This window comes from Gymnodraco acuticeps, unplaced genomic scaffold, assembly GCF_902827175.1.
Source record: "Gymnodraco acuticeps unplaced genomic scaffold, fGymAcu1.1, whole genome shotgun sequence".
NCBI lineage: Eukaryota > Metazoa > Chordata > Actinopteri > Perciformes > Bathydraconidae > Gymnodraco > Gymnodraco acuticeps.
Genome location: NW_022990725.1, coordinates 92165 through 113575, shown reverse-complemented (window position 1 = coordinate 113575; position 21411 = coordinate 92165). Strand labels below are relative to the sequence as shown.

Genomic DNA, 21411 nt, shown 5'->3' with positions numbered 1-21411 from the left:
TCATCAGACAGAGCACATACATTAGCAAAAGAAGATAGAGAGGAAGTAAACACTAAAGGGGACAGCAGAAGAAGACAGACAGACAGGAAGTAAACACTAAAGGGAACAGCTAAAGAAGACAGACAGGAAGTAAACACTAAAGGGAACAGCAGAAGACAGACAGACAGGAAGTAAACACTAAAGGGAACAGCTAAAGAAGACAGACAGACAGGAAGTAAACACTAAAGGGAACAGCAGAATAAGACAGAGAGGAAGTAAACACTAAAGGGAACAGCAGAAGAAGACAGACAGGAAGTAAACACTAAAGGGAACAGCAGAATAAGACAGACAGGAAGTAAACACTAAAGGGAACAGCATAATAAGACAGAGAGGAAGTAAACACTAAAGGGAACAGCAGAAGAAGACAGACAGGAAGTAAACACTAAAGGGAACAGCAGAATAAGACAGACAGGAAGTAAACACTAAAGGGAACAGCAGAAGAAGACCTTACAGGAAGTAAACACTAAAGAGAACAGCATAAGAAAACAGATAGGAAGTCAACACTAAATGGACCAGAAGAAGAAGACAGACAGGAAGTACAAACTAAAGGGAACAGCAGAAGAAGACAGACAGGAAGTAAACACTAAAGGGAACAGCAGAAGAATACCTTACAGGAAGTAAACACTAAAGGGAACAGCAGAAGAAGACAGACAGACAGGAAGCAAACACTAAAGGGAACAGCAGAAGAAGACAGGCAGGAAGTAAACACTAAATGCAACAGCAGAAGAAGCCAGACAGCAAGTAAACATGAAAGGGAACAGCAGAAGAAGACAGGCAGGAAGTAAACACTAAAGGGAACAGCAGAAGAAGACAGACAGGAAGTCAAAACTAAAGGGAACAGCAGAAGAAGACAGACAGACAGGAAGTAAACACTAAAGGGGAACATCAGAAGAAGACCGAAAGGAAGTAAACACTAAAGGGAACAGCAGAAGAAGACAGGCAGGAAGTCAAAACTAAAGGGAACAGCAGCAGAAGAAGACAGACAGGAAGTAAACACTAAAGGGAACAGCAGAAGAAGACAGGCAGGAAGTAAACACTAAAGGGAACAGCAGAAGAAGACCTTACAGGAAGTAAACACTAAAGAGAACAGCATAAGAAGACAGATAGGAAGTAAACACTAAATGGACCAGAAGAAGAAGACAGACAGGAAGTACAAACTAAAGGGAACAGCAGAAGAAGACAGACAGGAAGTAAACACTAAAGGGAACAGCAGAAGAATACCTTACAGGAAGTAAACACTAAAGGGAACAGCAGAAGAAGACAGGCAGGAAGTAAACACTAAAGGCAACAGCAGAAGAAGCCAGACAGCAAGTAAACATGAAAGGGAACAGCAGAAGAAGACAGGCAGGAAGTAAACACTAAAGGGAACAGCAGAAGAAGACAGACAGGAAGTCAAAACTAAAGGGAACAGCAGAAGAAGACAGACAGACAGGAAGTAAACACTAAAAGGAACATCAGAAGAAGACCGAAAGGAAGTAAACACTAAAGGGCACAGCTAAAGAAGACAGACAGGAAGTAAACACTAAAGGGAACAGCAGAAGAAGACAGGCAGGAAGTAAAAACTAAAGGGAACAGCAGCAGAAGAAGACAGACAGGAAGTAAACACAATGGGAACAGCAGAAGAAGACAGACAGGAAGTAAACACTAAAGGGAACAGCAGAAGAAGACAGGCAGGAAGTAAAAACTAAAGGGAACAGCAGCAGAAGAAGACAGACAGGAAGTAAACACAATGGGAACAGCAGAAGAAGACAGACAGACAGGAAGTAAACACTAAAGGGAACATCAGAAGAAGACCGAAAGGAAGTAAACACTAAAGGGCACAGCTAAAGAAGACAGACAGGAAGTAAACACTAAAGGGAACAGCAGAAGAAGACAGGCAGGAAGTAAACACTAAAGGGAACACAGTATGAGCTCTGTCAGTGGTTATACTGGTTAATAGAAAAGAAAGTGTGAACAGACTTGGACAGTTGATAGTTGCCATCATTTTAAGTTACGTTTCTGTCGCCACAGTTCGAGCCATTGGTACGTAGTGAAACTGACTATTTTATTATTGCAGAAGCAGAAAAATCATTTTGAAATCACTATAAAATGAAGAGTCTTACTGTACTTTATTGTATATTTCAGAGGAGAGCAGTGGAGTAATGGCTTCCACATTTCAGAGTTATTATGTCATAAAGCACTCTCACATTGTCTTTCACTTATATTAGCTATTACTCTTTCTTATACGAGAAAAACCTGGAATTTCTCCGGGAAGTGTTTCCTTTTACGATGTGAGGGTCTAAGGACAGAGGGTGTCGTATTGTCATACTGATATTCTGTACAAACTGTGAAGTCCACAGAGAAATGTAACATTTGTGATATTGGGCTATATAAATAAACATTGATTGATTAACATTTTTTTTTACATTACATGACATGTTACTTGTTAGACGCTTTTATCCAAAGCGACTTACATACTCGATACTGTGGACAATCCCCACAGGAGCAATTTGAGGTGAAGAGTCTCAGGGACACAACGACATGCTGACTGCAGTGGGGTTTGAACACTGCGCCACACGCCTCCATACTTAATAATAATAATAATCCTTGTATTTATTATAGCGCTTTATCAATGACTCTCAAAGCGCTTTACAAATACACATTACACATACAGATCATACATGTAATGGTCATCTACTGTGGACAATACCCAGAGGAGCAAATTCGGGTGAAGTGTCTTGCCCAAGGACACAACGGCCTGACGCAGTGGGCGTCCCTCTCTGTCAGAAAGAACATAACCTGAAATATCACACTACTCATTTAATGAATCAAAATATGTTGTCACTCCACCTTCCTGTTTCTTTATTTCTGCCCTCTGGTTTGTTGAGCGGATAAACGTTTCTGAATTTCTTTTTCTTTCTAGATATGCAGGAGCAGCAGAATAAACAAGTGCCCTCATTAATGGCTTTTCCTAGATCTCCAAGAGTCTCCAACAAGACTCCTGCAATGCAGATATGAGACTTTATCAGAGGAATAGCATCATGTTTTACATATAGCGAGGCTGATTTAAGCTTTTAGCTCATTTCCATCTAGAGCAGGTACACACACAATCACTTAAAACATAACATATCACACAATTATACAGACATATTAAAGTACAGATCTATACAAATACCGGCATATGTATCAATACATCTACAATATTACAATTGAAACTAACCTTTAACATACATTCTGCACCAAAGTTCAAACTATGGGATGCAGATGCTTAGATGTCGAGGACAATCACCTTGTGGGCATGACAGGAAAGAGTGACAGGCTGAGAGGAAGCAATGAAGGGAGGGCTTGTTTTCTGTGGTGGGTGGAGAGGGAGGGATGGTGGGTAGGAGGTGGGGGAGCCGGGCGGTGTTACAGACCTAAGCAGGTGTGACAGTTCTGAAAGCTTTCATGGGGAAAAAAAGGTTTCTCTGGCCTTGTAGCGATGCTAAACTGAGCGTGACCCTCCGACTGAACCCACCCATCGCTCTGCTGCCTGATTTCCTGCCGCTATCCGCCCACGAGCAGGAAACCCTCCTCTGACAGCGGGACACTAAAGGATTTAAGCTTACAAATTCCTATTCTCCTTTTATTTATCTCCCCACCATTTTCATTTGATATGTTGTCTCTATATTAACTATTGACGACTTAAGAAATACGGTAGAGTAGGGAGAAAATGCTGATCTGATCTGATATCATCCATTTCGATGGTTTTCCACTGTAATCACACTGAGTCTATGGTGGCGTGTGGCGCGATGTGTTGTGCGTAGGTGCTTGAATCAGACGGTCACAGGTTCAATCCCCACTGCAGTCAGCATGTCGTTGTGTCCCTGAGACACTTCACCCCAAATTGCTCCTGTGGGGATTGTCCACAGTATTGAGTATGTAAGTCGCTTTGGATAAAAGCGTCTAACATGTAATGTAATACAGTTTAATTTTTTAATGTGTCAGATGTCTGACCAGAAACATATAATTCAAGTGTTGTGTGGGAGGTTGTTATCTAGCTACAGACTTCAATATCTCTGAAACTACTCAATACATGACCATGATTTGTTGCCTGTACAGATATGGTTCCTAGAGGATCCACACTGACTTGATCTACAGGATGTTCCTCTACACTAAAATTAGGTTGAGCCTTTTTTAATGAAATGTCTCAAAACAATTGTGTTCCCCTCAAGATGAATTACCACTTAAGTGCCATCATCTGGTCAGTGTTTTTATAATCCGATCCTTTGGTTTAAACCAGAACAAATTACGTAATTATCTTTAAACTAATTTTAAACCGACGCATTTCGATCTTGCTGCCCTGCATACTTTCAAATGACTTTTAACCCGATTCCTTATAAATGTGCCTAATTACCATGATAACTTTATATATATACATACAACTAAATAGTACTAAAGTATATTCAGATTAGACTAAATATTGTCTCTCATACTTGACATGCATAAAATAAATCATTGAGATAGTTTATAGCTGATTTCAGTGTGCACCAATACGTCCTGTAAAACGACCCCCTTCCAAACGAATTGCAACGATTTTAGAAAGCCCCCCAGCTAGAAATCAGCATTAATGCATTGTCATTGGGAGCAGGGTATCACGCTGATAGCACCACTGTGCTAACGTACAGCATCACAGACCTGCAAGCATCATTCTTTTGTGATGCTGCAGTTCATAAAAAAAATGCAGCGACACCCGCCATATGGAGCTGCTAAGTATTCTTTTAGTTTGACTTTTAGGGTAGTTATATTCCCATGATGATGCTCCAAATGCTGTTTCACAGTGTCCCCTGCCAGAGCAAGGATACAACTCAAGGAGAGCTCTGAGTCCTCGCCATATTTCGGGATCTTTAGGGCATGACAAATGTTCAGATGCAAAGATGTGGCTTATATACGCCTAACCCGGTGTTTACCCTCTTCCATCTGCCCTTGTTTACCCCAGACTGTGGCTCTGTGTGTCAGGGGAACAAGGGAAGTCCACACGAGCAGAAGGCAAGAGTGCAGCGTTATCGGGTTGGAACCCCTCCACCTGCCAAGAGAAGTTACTCTTCTTTTTATGAGCCAATTGAAATGCAGCTCACACGCTCTCCATTCTGTCAATGACAAGAGGAGTCAGGACAACCTTGTAACCCCCAACACTAATAACGCTGTAACGGTCAGGAATAGATCAAGTCGAGCGCTGATAGTCAGACCGGGTCTTCGGCCTCCCTTAAGTGTTTATTGCTCACAATTTTTGCCTTCATTTGTTTTGAGCAGATGCATTCCTGCGCGCAGCTGCGGTCGATCGTAATGGTTTTTCCTCTGATAAATGACCTGCAGTTGTTGCTGTTTGTTCACAGAGCGTCTGCCTGCACATAATGCACGCTACTGTTTACGCTTTAAGACCCAATACACACTTTGTATGCATTAGGCCAGCTGAACTCTGCCCTGTTGTGCTGCTACGCTTCACAGTGGCCTGACAGGTTCATTACCAGCGTCCGAATCAGTGGAATCAATCCTTTAGATTTCATTATAGACATTCTCCTCACTGCGCTGTTCACCTGCACATAAGTGTTTTTTTCAATCAATAAAAGTGGAGAGGGACATAGGGGATTAGAAAACGAGAACAGGCTGCAGGTGATGGAGTCGGTTTCATGAGACGCTCTCGTTGTTATGATCCGCGCCGCCACTAAGGGGCAGTAGAGAGCCTGGAATGAAAGAGCCTCGTCCCCAGGAAACACTGTCTGAGCTGAGATTATATTAACAAATTAAACACTGAAGATGATCTGTCGTAATCCAATTCACGCCAATTAATACAATACACTTGATACGAAACTGTATTATACTGCAGGACATAACCATCAATACATATTACATTTGGAATATGATCCTAGACTAATTCAGTTTTATACAGAGAAGTTCCATTGTTGTCAGGTTTATATGGATTGTATTTAACTAATAGTTCATTTAACCATCCGTCGCTATCTATCTATCTATCTAGCGAGCAGCGAGCGAGCGAGCGAGCGACGCAGCGAGCGAGCGAGGAGCGAGCGAGCGAAAAAAGCGAGGAGCTGAGCGAGCCAGCGAACCTAGAGAGGCGAGAGAGCCAGCCAGCCCAGCCAGCCATCCATCCATCCATCCATCCCTCCATCCATCCATCCATCCATCCATCTCTCTCTCCTATCCATCTATCCATCTATCTATCATCTCTCTCTCTCTCTCTCTCTCTCCATCTATCTAACCATCCATCCATCCATCCATCCATCCATCCACCATCCATCCATCCATCCATCCATCCATCCTCCATCCATCTCTCTCTCTCTATCCATCTATCCATCTATCTATCATCTATCCATCCCCCCCCCTCTCTCTCTCTCTCTCTCTCTCTCTCTCTCTCTCTCTCTCTCTCTCTCTCTCTCTCTCTCTCTCTCTCTCTCTCTCTATCCATCTATCCATTACAACCTTTATACATAATTTGTCTACATTGAAATGAAAGAGTGGTTTTCGGATGTGTTTGTTCTGAATAAAATGTGTGAAATTGTCAAAGGAATGTGCAAAGATTCACAGTAGAGCTATACAAAATAATATGTAACATACACATGTGTTAAAGTAACACATATAGACAGATGTGCTGCCAGGAATTTCTAAATTATATAATTTCTAGTTTACCATGGAAGATAATCAATTTTATACGTCCAGAAAAAACCTGCAGACATCACAAAAGCCTTATGACAGAATGAACATATTGATTATATATATGTGATTTAGCTACTGCAAAGTAACTAGCAGGTAGTTGAAAGTTACACGTAGAAAGTAGCATAAAATAGATATAGGCTACTCAAGTAAAGTACAAATACCTCAAGAGTGACATTAGCACAGTAAATGGAAATACTAGCATTATAACGAAATACTTAGTAAAGCACAAGTAACCACAAATGCATACTTGTCAGTAAATGTAAAATGAAGCATAAATACTTAAGTAAAGTACCCTGTGAGTACTTCAAATGTGTACTTGAGTACAGGACTAGTAAATGTAGAATGTAGCATAAAATAGAAATATTTTGGAAAGTACAATTTCTTCAGATGTGTCCTTTAGGCTACAGTTCTTTAAATGCAGGAAAAATAATGAAATAGACATATCAGTAAAGTAAAAGTACCTAAAATGTGTACCTGAGTACAGTAGCACATGTAGGAAATAACATGAAATAGATATACTCAGTAAAGCATGCAGCCAACAAGTACAAACATGTGTATTCTAGTAGCCTATACAGTACTCGTAAAGAATAGCATAAATTACTTAGTTAGTTACTTCAACCACAGAAGTGTCCATAGTAGCTACCCAGGATCAGGGCTCCTAAACACCTGGAAGTAGACCTGACCTGTTTATGATACCAGCACCATGCCACCCTCTAATAATCTGATTCTGGGATTATAATCATGTAGGCGACGTCAATCCGGAGTACTACGTCTATTTGAGCTCACTTCCGCCGGCTTCAGCAGGATCACTATCCTCCTTGTGTATGCGCGCATTGTTCTCTCATTCCCATCCAGAGAGAGCAGCTGAACACACCGAGAGGACCAGCCGGTGCGGGGAACAGACAGAGAGTACCGGACCCTCCGTCGCAGAAACTCCCGGGAGCCACATGCAAAGCTCGGTCTGCACACAGGATAAGCGGCACTCCGTAGTTACATAACTGGACTACTTTTTTTTCTATAATTGTTGTGGGTTTTTCACGCTTTTTGTGTTGCACCATCCCCAGCTAAAATGGAGAACGACGAGAAATATCTCCCCGAGCTGCTGGCGGAGAAGGACAGCCTGGACTCGTCTTTTACGCACGCTATGAAACTTTTAAACGCAGGTAAAGTCCTGACTTGTGCTGCTAGTTTTTCGATTTATTTTTTCCAGTATGGGGGGTTTATGCCTTTTTCCCACCACTCACCCAAATAGACGCACACCTGCACGCTGACACTGCCATGTGTTTGCGCACTGGACGTGGGTTTAACCGGAACAGTGTAATGAATACGCGCGTGGTGCATGTAGGAGTTAATTGCATGATAGCTAAAGACTGGTGTCTGACAGTGTAAACAGCCCAAACCACATTTCCGCTTCCTTTTGTGCACCTGCGTCGCTCTGTATTGGTGCTTGTGAGCCTAAACTTAACGCTTGTTGTTGTCGAGGCTCTGTCGGTTGCATTATCTGGCAGGTGTGTTGCGCAGCAGCTGACAAATGTGCACCAGATACCCTGACAGGGGGTCACCTCGCTGCTTTGAATCCGGGAGGCGGCGGTGATGGCCCGGTACCGGAGACAGACCTTCAGGTGCCGCTGCTGAAGTGTCCTTGAGCAGGAGTCTGCAGCCTTGGCAGCTCCGGGGCTGGAGAGGGATGCCCCCTATTCATATGTTCTGCATACATTTTTAAAGGGCCAGCACCGTGCAGAATGTGACCCCTTAAGTGCATTAACGTAGTCACATATATGGTATGATTGATATATCCGAAATGTATCGAAATCGCGATATCGACAAAAAGCCTTATTCAAATTGGGCTAAACATGTGTTAAAACTGAATTTGTATCTAATCATATTTAAAAAAATTGAACAAAACCAGTTTGTTTGGTAATCAATCCCTCCAATATTGAGACATATCGCAATATCAGTCAAAAATAATGGCAATAAGTATTTTCTCCAGAGTACCACAAATGCAAGAAATGCACATAAGGTCATTATTTGCTATTGAGTGCTATAGATAAACTGTTGAAGGATTGCTTATGATGGGGTCTTTGTGTGAGCTCTCCTACAGATTGAGTGATATTTTCCCTGCAAACTGGTTCCTATACGCTGCTCCAGTCATGTGTCTGAGCCCCCTCTCTGGCAGTGGTTAAGGTGTCTTTGTCTAACAGGATGTGCACAATCTAGTGCTGCATCTCTGAAAGTGAAAGTGTGAGCGATGCAGGAAGAAGTGTTTCTGCTGTGGGTTCCCACACTGTGACATCTTCTGAGGCTGTGCACATCTGCGGCTGGTGCTCTGAGATGGAGCTGACATGTTTGAACATCGCCGCTCAGGAGATGTCACGGCCAGGAGTGAGGAGGAGGATGAGATGAAGAGCTGTGAGGGTGCTGGGCGCCACAGGGAAGAGATGGTGGTGTTGGCTGCTTATTACAGAGTTCAGAATTGGTGCTATAATTTGATTTGTTGATTGCACTGGCGAGTCTTTTCTTGTCTATTCTTGTTGTATAAGTAATGGGAAATGGTGATGATTATAGGGTTGCGCAATAGGAGGAAAACATGCGATTATTTGGGTTCAATATCATAATAATAACATGTTTTGACGATATATAACCAATCGATGCGGTTTAGTTCTGTCTTTTCTGCTGCTTGTTGTATTGTTTAAAACAAAGAAGGACAGTATTTCCCTACATCCTATTGTGGAAAAATACATTGAATTAAACACACGAGGCAAAAATGTAACATTTCAAAAAGCTGTATTCTAGCGGTACTCGTTTTTAACTAACTCAAATGTGCAATATCAGTCTTCCTGGAACAGTTCGATGTGCAGGTATCACACCATTATCGATATCTTTGAAGACCTTAACACAAGTCAGCTGATCCAAAGGTGTGTTGTGTTTCAGATCAGCAGCAAAACACCCAAGATATTATTTTTTTAATGTTAGCCGCAGAGACGGTTTGTAGTCGAAGAGCTCAAATGATTGATTGTCAAAGTAGTTTGCCAGATTATCGACTAATTACCTGTTTCATCTCCATTTACGGTGGTGACAAGTTCAGAAAAACCTGCTGAATGAAAAGCAAACAAACTTGTGTTTTATGGAAAGCACCAGGCTTTCTTTAAACTCTGACTGTCGGTCAAAATCTGTCCAGCTTTCTCTGTTAAAACCAGGCAAAAAAAGAACTTTATTTGGATGTTAATGATACTTAAAACTGAAGTTGAAACCTCTATTAAAAGTAACTTGTGTGTCGCAAAATCTGGCCAAGTTAGAGTCTAGACACGAAGATGTTGTTTGACCTGCAAATCTCTCAGTCAATACTTACTGAATAACGAAAGTGCTCATAAATCCTCCTTGTACTTTGATCCTGTTCTATTGCATGAACACTTTGTCTGAAACGATGCCTCTCCCATCCTTTCTAGAAATTGATAGACTCCAGAAAGACGAGACTAAAAAGGAGGCGGACGACTACATGGACCTTTTCACAACAAAGAACATCAAACTTAAGGAACGAGTGCTCATACCTGTCAAACAGTACCCGAAGGTGAGCCTGTCTGTCTTCTTCGTCTCTTTTCACCGTGAACCTTCTTGATTTAATTTATCTTGACGTCAGGTTTCAATTACACAAAGCCACGGGGTTACTGTGGAGTCTCAAATTACTCCTCCTAACCTTGATCTCTAAACTGCAGAGAATAATTACCGCCGATTCTGGCGTGTTTTAAAATATCATCAAAAGGATCAAAATGTTATTATCACTATGGATAGGAGGGCGATTGTCTTACTGTGTGCAGTAGGAGATTGGAACCCGTGAACATGCTTGAATTCAGTGTGAAATCTTACTTCACTTCACCCTCAGGTGTCTCGACATATATCATTTGATCTATATCTCTCACTTCTGACCACATTGATTTTTGCGCGATGGTTTATGTTGTCGTTGAAGTACAGCTGCAACTGACCATTATTTTCAATGTATTTATTCATCTGCTGATTGTTTTCTCAATTGATTATTGGTCAATACATGTCATAAATCAAAAGGGATGTCTTAAAGCAGGGGTGTCAAACTCAAGGCCCGGGTGCCAAATCCGGCCCGCGACTTCATTTAATGCGGCCCCACAAGAGCTCTGAAAGAATATAATATCGTTTATTATACGGTTACATGCCGATTTACAGAAGCACGTTGCCCATAAACTACATGTCCCACAATGCATCTCAAATATGATTTTTTTCAGAATCTGACTTTTTTCTTCAGAATTTCACTTTTTTTTACATTTTCAATTTTTCCCCAGAATTTTTTCTTACATTTTTTTTATTTTGTGACATTCTCACTGAAGAGACTTCCAATGATTTCCCCTAGACTTCTGCTTTCAGACGTAGTTAATTATGAAGTTATTCCCCTATCCGATAATGATCCAATGCAGAGGCAATAATGTCATATCATACATACGTTTATATTAAATATTTACATATGTATATATATATACTCTTAAAGTTACAACCGGCCCTTTGAGTGCAACCAAAATGCTGATGTGGCCCGTGATGAAATTGAGTTTGACACCCCTGTCTTAAGGCATTCCAAAATATTCAGTTTAATGTAATACAAAGCAGACAAATTGGAGTTTTTCATATTTGAGAGCCTGATAACCGCATTCTCTGCATGAAAAACGACTTTAATGATGAACTAATTATCAAAATAGTTGGCTATTAATTTTCTGTCGATTAATTTGTTGGCTAATCGTTGCAACTTTCCTGTAAAACTCACAGATTGCTAGTTGCGTGATGCTTCTTCTGCATGTTGTGGAATGTATTTGCATGATTTTAAGTGACCTATATGTTGATATTGTGGCTGTCTAAATCCTGTTGTATACTTTTGACTATTCAGCGTACTTTTTTAAGTACAAAAGTTGACATTTTTACTGGATGTGAAGCAGAATAGGAGGCATAGACGTCTCCAGCCTCAGATCAATACGCTGTAGGTGTCTGGTCTGTGCAGTAAGACAGCCTTCTGATCTCCTGAAGCCCGGCTTAGTTTGACAGGCTTAGTTTGAGTCGGAACATCAGTCCAGTGTCAGGAGAGACAAAGCTCATGAGTGGTTTCAGATTACTTTCACAACTCCAGGAGGGATTGCTTCCTTAAAGGCAACTCTTTTGCTAATTGTGGCTCACATATGCACTCGTTAATGAGTTTCTTTAAAGATTAAACAGGCACAAATAGGCAGGGTTTCAGTTCTTGGATGAATGTAGTGAATAGAGAGGGACAGTGCTGCAGCCTTCAGGGATCTTCTCCGGTAGCAGGAGCAACACGCCGCCCTGACACTTCACTCTGGGTGTTAAACTCACCGCTGCTTTGACTGTCAGGCAAATCTCTTCCTGCTTTGTTTTGCCATTAGTTCAATTTCGTGGGGAAGATTCTGGGACCTCAGGGCAACACGATCAAACGTCTGCAGGAAGAGACCGGGGCCAAGATCTCGGTGCTGGGCAAAGGATCCATGAGAGACAAATCCAAGGTAGTGCACTTTCCTAAACACACACACACATCTGGTGCTACACACTTGTACCTGGAGCCATAACACATCTGGCCTGTAGTTCAGAGCGATGTCAGGCAGATGGTTTCAACTGGCAGAGTGAACGTGAACGTAAAGCCAAGGGCATTCACACTCTGCACATCTGGAGTCTTCAGGAACTCCCGTTAAAACAGTTTTCCTCCACTTTGATGCAATTATTAATCCACACAAAGGAAGGGAACACCACCTGTGCTTGATGCCCTCTGATGCCGCCGATGAAATGGGACTACTCCTTGCATAATTCATTTGACTTAGCTGCTCTGCCTCTCTGACTCTGATGTGATGTTGTCTGGTTTCAGGAGGAGGGGCTGAGGAAAGCCGGCGAGCCCAAATACTCCCACCTGTCCTTGGAGCTGCACGTGTTCGTCGAGGTGTTCGCCCCCGTGCCCGAGGCCTACCTGCGCATGGCCCACGCCATGGAGGAGGTCAAGAAGTTCCTGTTTCCTGTGAGTCCCTCTCTGCTGTGGTGCTGTGCTCATGTCTTGCTTTCTGTTGACGTTTTGGTAGCTGCTGCATCGAACAAATATTCCTTACAATTCATTAAACTGCATATAATGTATTTAATTCATCTGTAAAATGTCAACAATATTGACTCACACCCAACACAAGTTAATAAACGCTAATGTGCTGAAATTAGTCCGACAAAGCTTTAATATTCTAAAGATATAAATCAAAGCGTATCTTTGCCTTTATGAAAACTGTACCGGCAAAAATGGCTAAAGATGTGGTTAATTCAATGCCAAATGATTCAATCAAGTAATTAGTGGGTTTTCCATTTAGCCTACGATTAAACACTTATTATAAATGTAACCTGCAGTGCCAATAGATTCATGATGAATTATTTGGTTTATCAAATATGAAATATTAATTATAAATGGAAAAGAATGCCTGAAAAATTGCAATTTAAGGGGCCCTATTGTTCTTTTGGGGGTTTTCTCTCTCTTGTAGTGTGTTATAGGTTTTTGTGCCTGAAACGCCTCACTATGTAACACTTATGCTCCTATTGGCTATCCCTCCAGCACATTGTACGTGATAGGCTATAGGCGGGATATCTCTAAGCGGTTGACCAATCACAACAGAGCCGGCCAGCTAACCAATCAGAGCAGACTCTGGTTTCAGACAGAGGGTGAACAGAGGTGCTGCAGCACAGGCAGAATGAGAACAATTAAGCCAAATTAGATTTGTGTTTGTTTGTGTTAACAACACTGTAAATCTAATAGAAGATCAGCTCAACAGGAGGCATCTTGTTGGCAGGGTTCCTCCTGTCCGTCCATCACTGAGTCTCATTCCTCAGGGAGCGAGGACACTCAGCGTGGAGATGTAAGTTTCCCAGACAGATCCGTGGTGTATTTCACCCGGCGCGGCCTACGCTTATTTCATCCGTTTTGTGCGGGGAGATTCTGGATCACGGGCCAACAAAGCCTGGCTGAAGCCCACAGTGCTCTGTCGACGGCTCCAGCCAAAGCAGGACAAGTTCTAAGTTTTAATTAGAGGGTGCTATAGGACGAATAGGCAGTACAAAGCCGTCCCCTGCCGAACCTGTCGTCACAACTTAAAGCCATAATCTGTCAGGTTTGACGTCCTTCATTTGAAACCAGGCCATATTTGAATAAAACTGGCTGCCGATGTAAATGCACAAGCAGAGCCTTGATGCTGTGTGAAGCACATTGACAGTTTCTTTTTATCTTTTCTATTTAATGCAATATATGAAGGAACTCGATGAATCTGAACACCTTGATGGGTAAAGTGTCACCTTGCAGTCTCACTGATGAATATCTGAGTCGCTGCTGTTTGCTTAGGCTGCAGATAAATGTAAAGTCCGCGCTTCATATTCTCGTTTTTCCTATCTTCCTTTTCACTGTCATTAGAGCTCGGTCACAATTTCAGGGACTGATTTCTGGGAAATAATCAATTCAATCACGGTGCGATCGCTCTCCGAAGAAGTGTTGGATTGTGTTACTGGATCTGTGTCGCTCAGACGGACCGCTTCGTTAATTCCCCCCCAGTTATTGTTTTTTTGCAGATGATAATAAATTGATGCAATCTCTCCAGGCTTGTCAAGAAGTGCAGGGAGAACAGATTTACATTTTGTGCATGACGGAGTGGCTCAGGAGTGTGGATGGATGCTTTCCAAACCCCCACATCCACTAAAACCCCCCTGCCGCCCCCCTTCTCTTTAACACCGAGTCACTGGCACTGAGACTTTCTCCTCCACTCGCTCTGTTAGCCATTAGGGGGGGGGGGGGTTGTGTTGTGAGCAGCTCTGTAACTGCCTCCTTTTCTTGCTTTTTCATTCCACTTCCCCATGTCATGTGGCCCTAGTTTCTAACCCTCACTCTCTGTCTTCTTTCTTCGTGCGTGTGTGTGTTAATGTGTGTGTGTGTGTGTGTGTGTGTGTAGGATATGATGGATGATATCTGCCAAGAGCAGTTCCTGGAGATGGGCTACCTGAACGGAGGCCAGGAACATGGGGCCAGAGGCAGAGGGGGCCCTCCGGTCAGGGGCCGCGGACTCCCCCCTGGTGGAGCACACAGGTGAGGCACACACACGCACACGCACACGCACACGCACACGCACGCACACACACACACACACACACACACACACACACACACACAGACACAGACGCCGGTTTTCTCATATATCAAGTTTTTACTTTTTTTAAGGAATAGCTTGTCCTGAAGTCAGTTGGTATTTTGGTTGGCTTGAGCAGTAAATGGCACTAAACCCCCAACACTGCTCCTTTAACACGATCTTTTTCTGAAACGGTGACATCTTAGAGCGTGTTATGAGGATTTCATAAAGGTTTCATGAAGTCTGTCCAGGTCTACATGTTTCCTAAATTCTGTAGTATTCCTTCAAGTAGAGGAACATATTTTTACCTCAGTGTTACATCATGTGATTAACATCCATTTGCATGTTCGTATGGTAAATAATGGGGCTGGAGCTCGAAGGTTAGCTTAGCTTAGCATGAATAGTGAAAACGGAGGGAAAGGGTTGCCTGAGTCTTTCAAACATCAACTGGCAACACCTTTTTATGAAGGTCACCGATTAAAGGACCAGTTTGAGGAATTCAGAGGGATGAAATTGAACACAATGTTTATTAGTGTTTATTATTTGACTACTTTATATACCTGAAGTTAAGATTGGTATTTTTGTTAGCTTGAGCACTAAATGGCACCGTTCTGTACAGGTCTACATATTCCTGTAAGAGAATATTTTCATCTGATCTGTTTATAGAGTCTTTTATGGTTCCTTAGAGTCTGTGATACTGCAAACATCTGCTTGTAGTCACTCAAAGACCCCTCTGTAGGTTGAGGTCACAGGTCAAACGCTTCTCCTATGTCCGAGGGTTGACCTGGCAGCATCTCTTTGAGACAAGCAGATCATTGTCTTGCATCGGCTATTGATTATACGCGGGCTTTCTGGAAGCCCGCCTCTCCTCGTGTTGGTTAGATGTTTTGTGTCTTTTGGTTCAGAGATCGCTGGTGGAGCACTGGGCATGTGTGAAACTAAGATGATCTCCCGGCCGTTATTGTCTGTACTTTCTCCAATAAAACTCTTCAGTGCTTTTGGCTAACAACGGTTCCAGACTCCTTCATTCTACCTCAACATTGCAACAACAGAAGTTTACCTTCACAATTCCCTAAATCCTGAAGTATTCCTTAAAGGAGAAGAACATAGGGCGGTGGTGGCGATGTCCATAGGGACTTGGCTCGGCAACTGGAAGGTCACCAGTTCAAGTCCCGGAAAGACCAAGTGCTACCGAGGTGTCCCTGGCACCGTTCCCTACACTGCTCCCTGGGTGCCGTACATAATGGCAGCCCACTGCTCCTAACACTAGACCGTTTCGTTACTAGTACCTGTACTACGTAATGACAATAAGTTGAATCTTCAAATAATTTACCTCAGTGTTCTGCTCTCCAGGGGTCGGGGGATGCCCCCTCGTGGAGCTCCTGCCAGAGGAGGAGTACCTCGAGGCGGCCCACCCAGAGGTGGAGCAGTGAGGGGGGTCCCATCGGGGCGAGGAGGACCCCCAGCAGCACCCTCCAGAGGAGCACCAGCACCCCGAGCCAGACCCCCAGCTGCAGGACCCCCCCACAGGATGGCACACCCACCCCCCCACCAGCACACCCCCACTGCAGCCTCTGAGGGCTACGAGGAATATGTAAGTAACTTTGTTTATTGGGTTTTTTCAACAGCATACAGTTAATCTATCAGAGCATCAAAAGTAGGTAAACAAATCTTCACTTTATAGAAAAATAGGTAACAATGTAAATACTGCTTAACAAGGTGGCTTGATGTATGTGTTTTGGATATATGTTAATGTCCTTACAGTAGCATGATTATAAGATGTATTATTAGGGCCTGGTGATTTGTAAAAGAAATGCAGATATTGAGAAATGATTTTGGAAGTAATTGATTTGTTTTTAATCATATATCTCATTATAATTGAAGAATACATTAAAATGATCATGGTGTGAGAGGATCTTTACAAAAGATATTTTATTAAGTCCAAACACCACCAAACTTATTTCAGAATAAGATGTACACATATTTTGCCTGTAACACACAGTGTCTTGAGATTTGAATGTTGTCAAAACTGGGATTTTGATTACATCTTAATTGTGCTGCCTTAATTATCGTACAGACAAGTTAAGATATCTTGTATTTATTTTTATTTAACCTGATAAAAAAGCATTGAGATACAATCTCATTTTCAATGCTGACCTGGCCAAGAAGGCAGCAACGTTACACATAACACAGACATATAAAATACAGAGAACACAACTAAGAAAACAAAAGACGAAAAGCAGTCACGACATTGTGCACATTAGGACAGTAAGAAAGGCACTACTTATTACTGCAAGAGCAGCTGGTGGTTAGGACTTCAGACAACTTCAATTTAAAACATGCTATTGAGACAAGTGCCCTCAGTTTGAGGCTTGATTGAAGGTCATTCCAAGACCAAGGACCATCATAAAGCCTCAGTCCACACGGCAGGAACCCGGAACCGTATCCAGGCTCTGGATCTGAGGTTGTAAGAGTCACAAACTGGAGCAAATCTGGCACATATGTACAGTGGAAGCTTTCCTAAAATGGCTTTATACACTCATAAAAACCAATGCTGCATCCTACGCACAGTAAGTGATCTGTTAACTTGAAGAAATAAAAGGACGTATGAGGGATAGAAAGTGCTACAGGCAGAAGGAGAGTTTCCTGTAGAGAAATATGTAATCCTCTCCATCACGGTCTCCTCTGAATAAGATTGTTCTTGGCTCTGAATTGCTCGTCCGTCAAAACCGAAATAAGTGATTTGGGATGCTCGAGACATAAGGGGGGGCTTGTCTGTGTTGGTGTAGTTCTTTGGGGGCATCTTGACATTTGTGATTCATGAAGAAGTCTCTCCCTAAACCTCGCTCTTGTTTCCTCCCTCTCCAGGGCTACGATGAGAGCTACACAGACACGGCCTACGAGTCATACGACAGCTACTACAGTCAGCCGCAGGCGTGAGTGAATCATCGTCTCTTTGCTCCTCACCTGCTTCCCACCGAGCGCACACACACATCGCCTGCTTCTCACCGAGCGCACACACACATCGCCTGCTTCTCACCGAGCGCACACACACATCGCCTGCTTCTCACCGAGCGCACACACACATCGCCTGCTTCTCACCGAGCGCGCACACACATCGCCTGCTTCTCACCGAGCGCACACACACATCGCCTGCTTCTCACCGAGCGCACACAACACATCGCCTGCTTCTCAGCGAGCGCACACACACACATCGCCTGCTTCCCACCGAGCGCACACACACATCACCTGCTTCCCACCGAGCGCACACACACATCGCCTGCTTCCCACCGAGCGCACACACACATCGCCTGCTTCCCACCGAGCGCACACACACATCGCCTGCTTCCCACCGAGCGCACACACACATCGCCTGCTTCTCACCGAGCGCACACACACATCGCCTGCTTCTCACCGAGCGCACACACACATCGCCTGCTTCTCACCGAGCGCACACACACATCACCTGCTTCCCAATGCTAGCAGTACTGCTCGGAGGGCCGGAGCCCGCCGACAGCATAAAACGCTGCCGGCGGACGGCCGGTCCGCAAACAGGCCCGGCTCCGCCCCCCCGCGGCCTTCGTAAAATGGCCGGACCCCCGGGCGGTCCCGGGACGGTCCCCGGGCCTCCGGCCGTCGCCGCGGCCCGCCCCGGCGACGACCCCCCCCGGCGACCGGCGGGGTTTAACCCGTTAGGGGTCTCCCGGACGCCGTCCCGTCTCCGGCCACCAGGCGGAGGTGGCGGGGGCGTCCGCGGAGCCCGTACGGGAGCCCTCTTTCCGCGTATTACGCAGCGACGCTAGTATTCGCCTGCCGTGTACTTGTACTTGGGGGGGGGGGGTGTCCGTCAACCCGATATGGCGCCCACTTACCATACATTACACAGTAACACATGTATTCGCTTGCTGTGTACTTGTACTTGGGGGGGGGGGGTGTCCGTCAACCCAATATGGCGCCCACTTACCATATATTACACAGTAACACATGTATTCGCTTGCTGTGTACTTGTACTTGGGGGGGGGGGTGTCCGTCAACCCAATATGGCGCCCACTTACCATATATTACACAGTAACACATGTATTCGCTTGCTGTGTACTTGTACTTGGGGGGGGGGGTGTCCGTCAACCCAATATGGCGCCCACTTACCATATATTACACAGTAACACATGTATTCGCTTGCTGTGTACTTGTACTTGGGGGGGGGGTGTCCGTCAACCCAATATGGCGCCCACTTACCATATATTACACAGTAACACATGTATTCGCTTGCTGTGTACTTGTACTTGGGGGGGGGGGTGTCCGTCAACCCAATATGGCGCCCACTTACCATATATTACACAGTAACACATGTATTCACTTGCTGTGTACTTGTACTTGGGGGGGGGTGTCCGTCAACCCAATATGGCGCCCACTTACCATATATTACACAGTAACACATGTATTCACTTGCTGTGTACTTGTACTTGGGGGGGGGTGTCCGTCAACCCAATATGGCGCCCACTTACCATATATTACACAGTAACACATGTATTCACTTGCTGTGTACTTGTACTTGGGGGGGGGGTGTCCGTCAACCCAATATGGCGCCCACTTACCATATATTACACAGTAACACATGTATTCGCTTGCTGTGTACTTGTACTTGGGGGGGGGTGTCCGTCAACCCAATATGGCGCCCACTTACCATATATTACACAGTAACACATGTATTCACTTGCTGTGTACTTGTACTTGGGGGGGGGTGTCCGTCAACCCAATATGGCGCCCACTTACCATATATTACACAGTAACACATGTATTCACTTGCTGTGTACTTGTACTTGGGGGGGGGGTGTCCGTCAACCCAATATGGCGCCCACTTACCATATATTACACAGTAACACATGTATTCACTTGCTGTGTACTTGTACTTGGGGGGGGGGTGTCCGTCAACCCAATATGGCGCCCACTTACCATATATTACACAGTAACACATGTATTCACTTGCTGTGTACTTGTAACCAATATGGGTCCCACTTTCCGCATATTACACAGTAACACAAGTATTCACTTGCTGTGTACTTGTAACCAATACGGGTGCCCACTTTACGCATATTACACAGTAACACATGTATTCACTTGCTGTGTACTTGTAACCAATATGGGTCCCACTTTCCGCATATTACACAGTAACACAAGTATTCACTTGCTGTGTACTTGTAACCAATACGGGTGCCCACTTTACGCATATTACACAGTAACACATGTATTCACTTGCTGTGTACTTGTAACCAATATGGGTCCCACTTTCCGCATATTACACAGTAACACAAGTATTCACTTGCTGTGTACTTGTACTTATGGGGGGGGGGGTGTGTAGATGTAGGTGCCCACTTGTAGATCCCACATCTCAGGGGAGGCGCTCTCCGTCGTGCTGAACCCCTGCCCCATCCTAATATGGAAGCCCACTTGTAGATCCCACATCTCAGGGGAGGCGCTCTCCGTGGTGCTGAACCCCAATATAACCCTAACCCAATATTTCCGCCATCAAAATGTACAAACGACACATCAAATCACATCTACAGACCAAGACGAAGCGAATGGATATACTTTCAGACACCTATCGTGTGTAAATGTTTGCGAAAGTGTGAAGTATCCGAAACGGAGCATATTTCCACTTGGGTTATTGATTAGTAGTTAACAAATAATGACTATGCTATTACACTTTTGGTTTGACTTTAACAGCATGTGGTTAGCCACCATTTTAGAGGAGGAGTCACAGATGATATAAATATAAGACCCCAAAAGACGGACGCAGCAGCCCCAGCATCTCTCCATGTCATGAGCAAACAGGTTATATCACACTGCAAGGAGACAGAGCGCGAAAAGCACCTCTTTTGGGCCGCTCCAAGACCCCCAAAACACGGACGCAGCAGCTCCAGCATCTCACCCTGTCATGAGCAAACAGACTATATCACACTGCAAGGAGACAGAGCGCTAAAAGCACCTCTTTTGGGCCGCTCCAAGACCCCCAAAACACGGACGCAGCAGCCCCCAGCATCTCTCCATGTCATGAGCAAACAGGTTATATCACACTGCAAGGAGACAGAGCGCGAAAAGCACCTCTTTTGGGCCGCTCCAAAACCCCCAAAAACACGGACGCAGCAGCCCCAGCATCTCTCCCTGTCATGAGCAAACAGACTATATCACACTGCAAGGAGACAGAGCGCGAAAAGCACCTATTTTGGGCCGCTCCAAGACCCCCAAAACACGGACGCAGCAGCCCCAGCATCTCTCCATGTCATGAGCAAACAGGTTATATCACACTGCAAGGAGACAGAGCGCGAAAAGCACCTCTTTTGGGCCGCTCCAAGACCCCCAAAACACGGACGCAGCAGCCCCAGCATCTCTCCATGTCATGAGCAAACAGGTTATATCACACTGCAAGGAGACAGAGCGCGAAAAGCACCTCTTTTGGGCCGCTCCAAGACCCCCAAAACACGGACGCAGCAGCCCCAGCATCTCTCCATGTCATGAGCAAACA

At 44.3% G+C, this 21411-nt stretch overlaps 1 protein-coding gene across 1 annotated transcript in view; it reads left to right on the top strand.

The window, feature by feature from the left end:
• Positions 1 to 7563: 7563 nt before the first annotated feature.
• LOC117556477 (KH domain-containing, RNA-binding, signal transduction-associated protein 1-like) overlaps positions 7564 to 21411 on the top strand; it is a 37575-nt gene continuing 23727 nt past the window's right edge. Inside the window, 7 exon segments of the mRNA XM_034231799.1 lie at positions 7564 to 7892; positions 10176 to 10297; positions 12141 to 12257; positions 12614 to 12760; positions 14715 to 14848; positions 16242 to 16482; positions 17757 to 17824. Of these exon segments, the coding sequence (XP_034087690.1) occupies positions 7799 to 7892; positions 10176 to 10297; positions 12141 to 12257; positions 12614 to 12760; positions 14715 to 14848; positions 16242 to 16482; positions 17757 to 17824 (923 nt within the window). The 5' untranslated portion in view covers positions 7564 to 7798.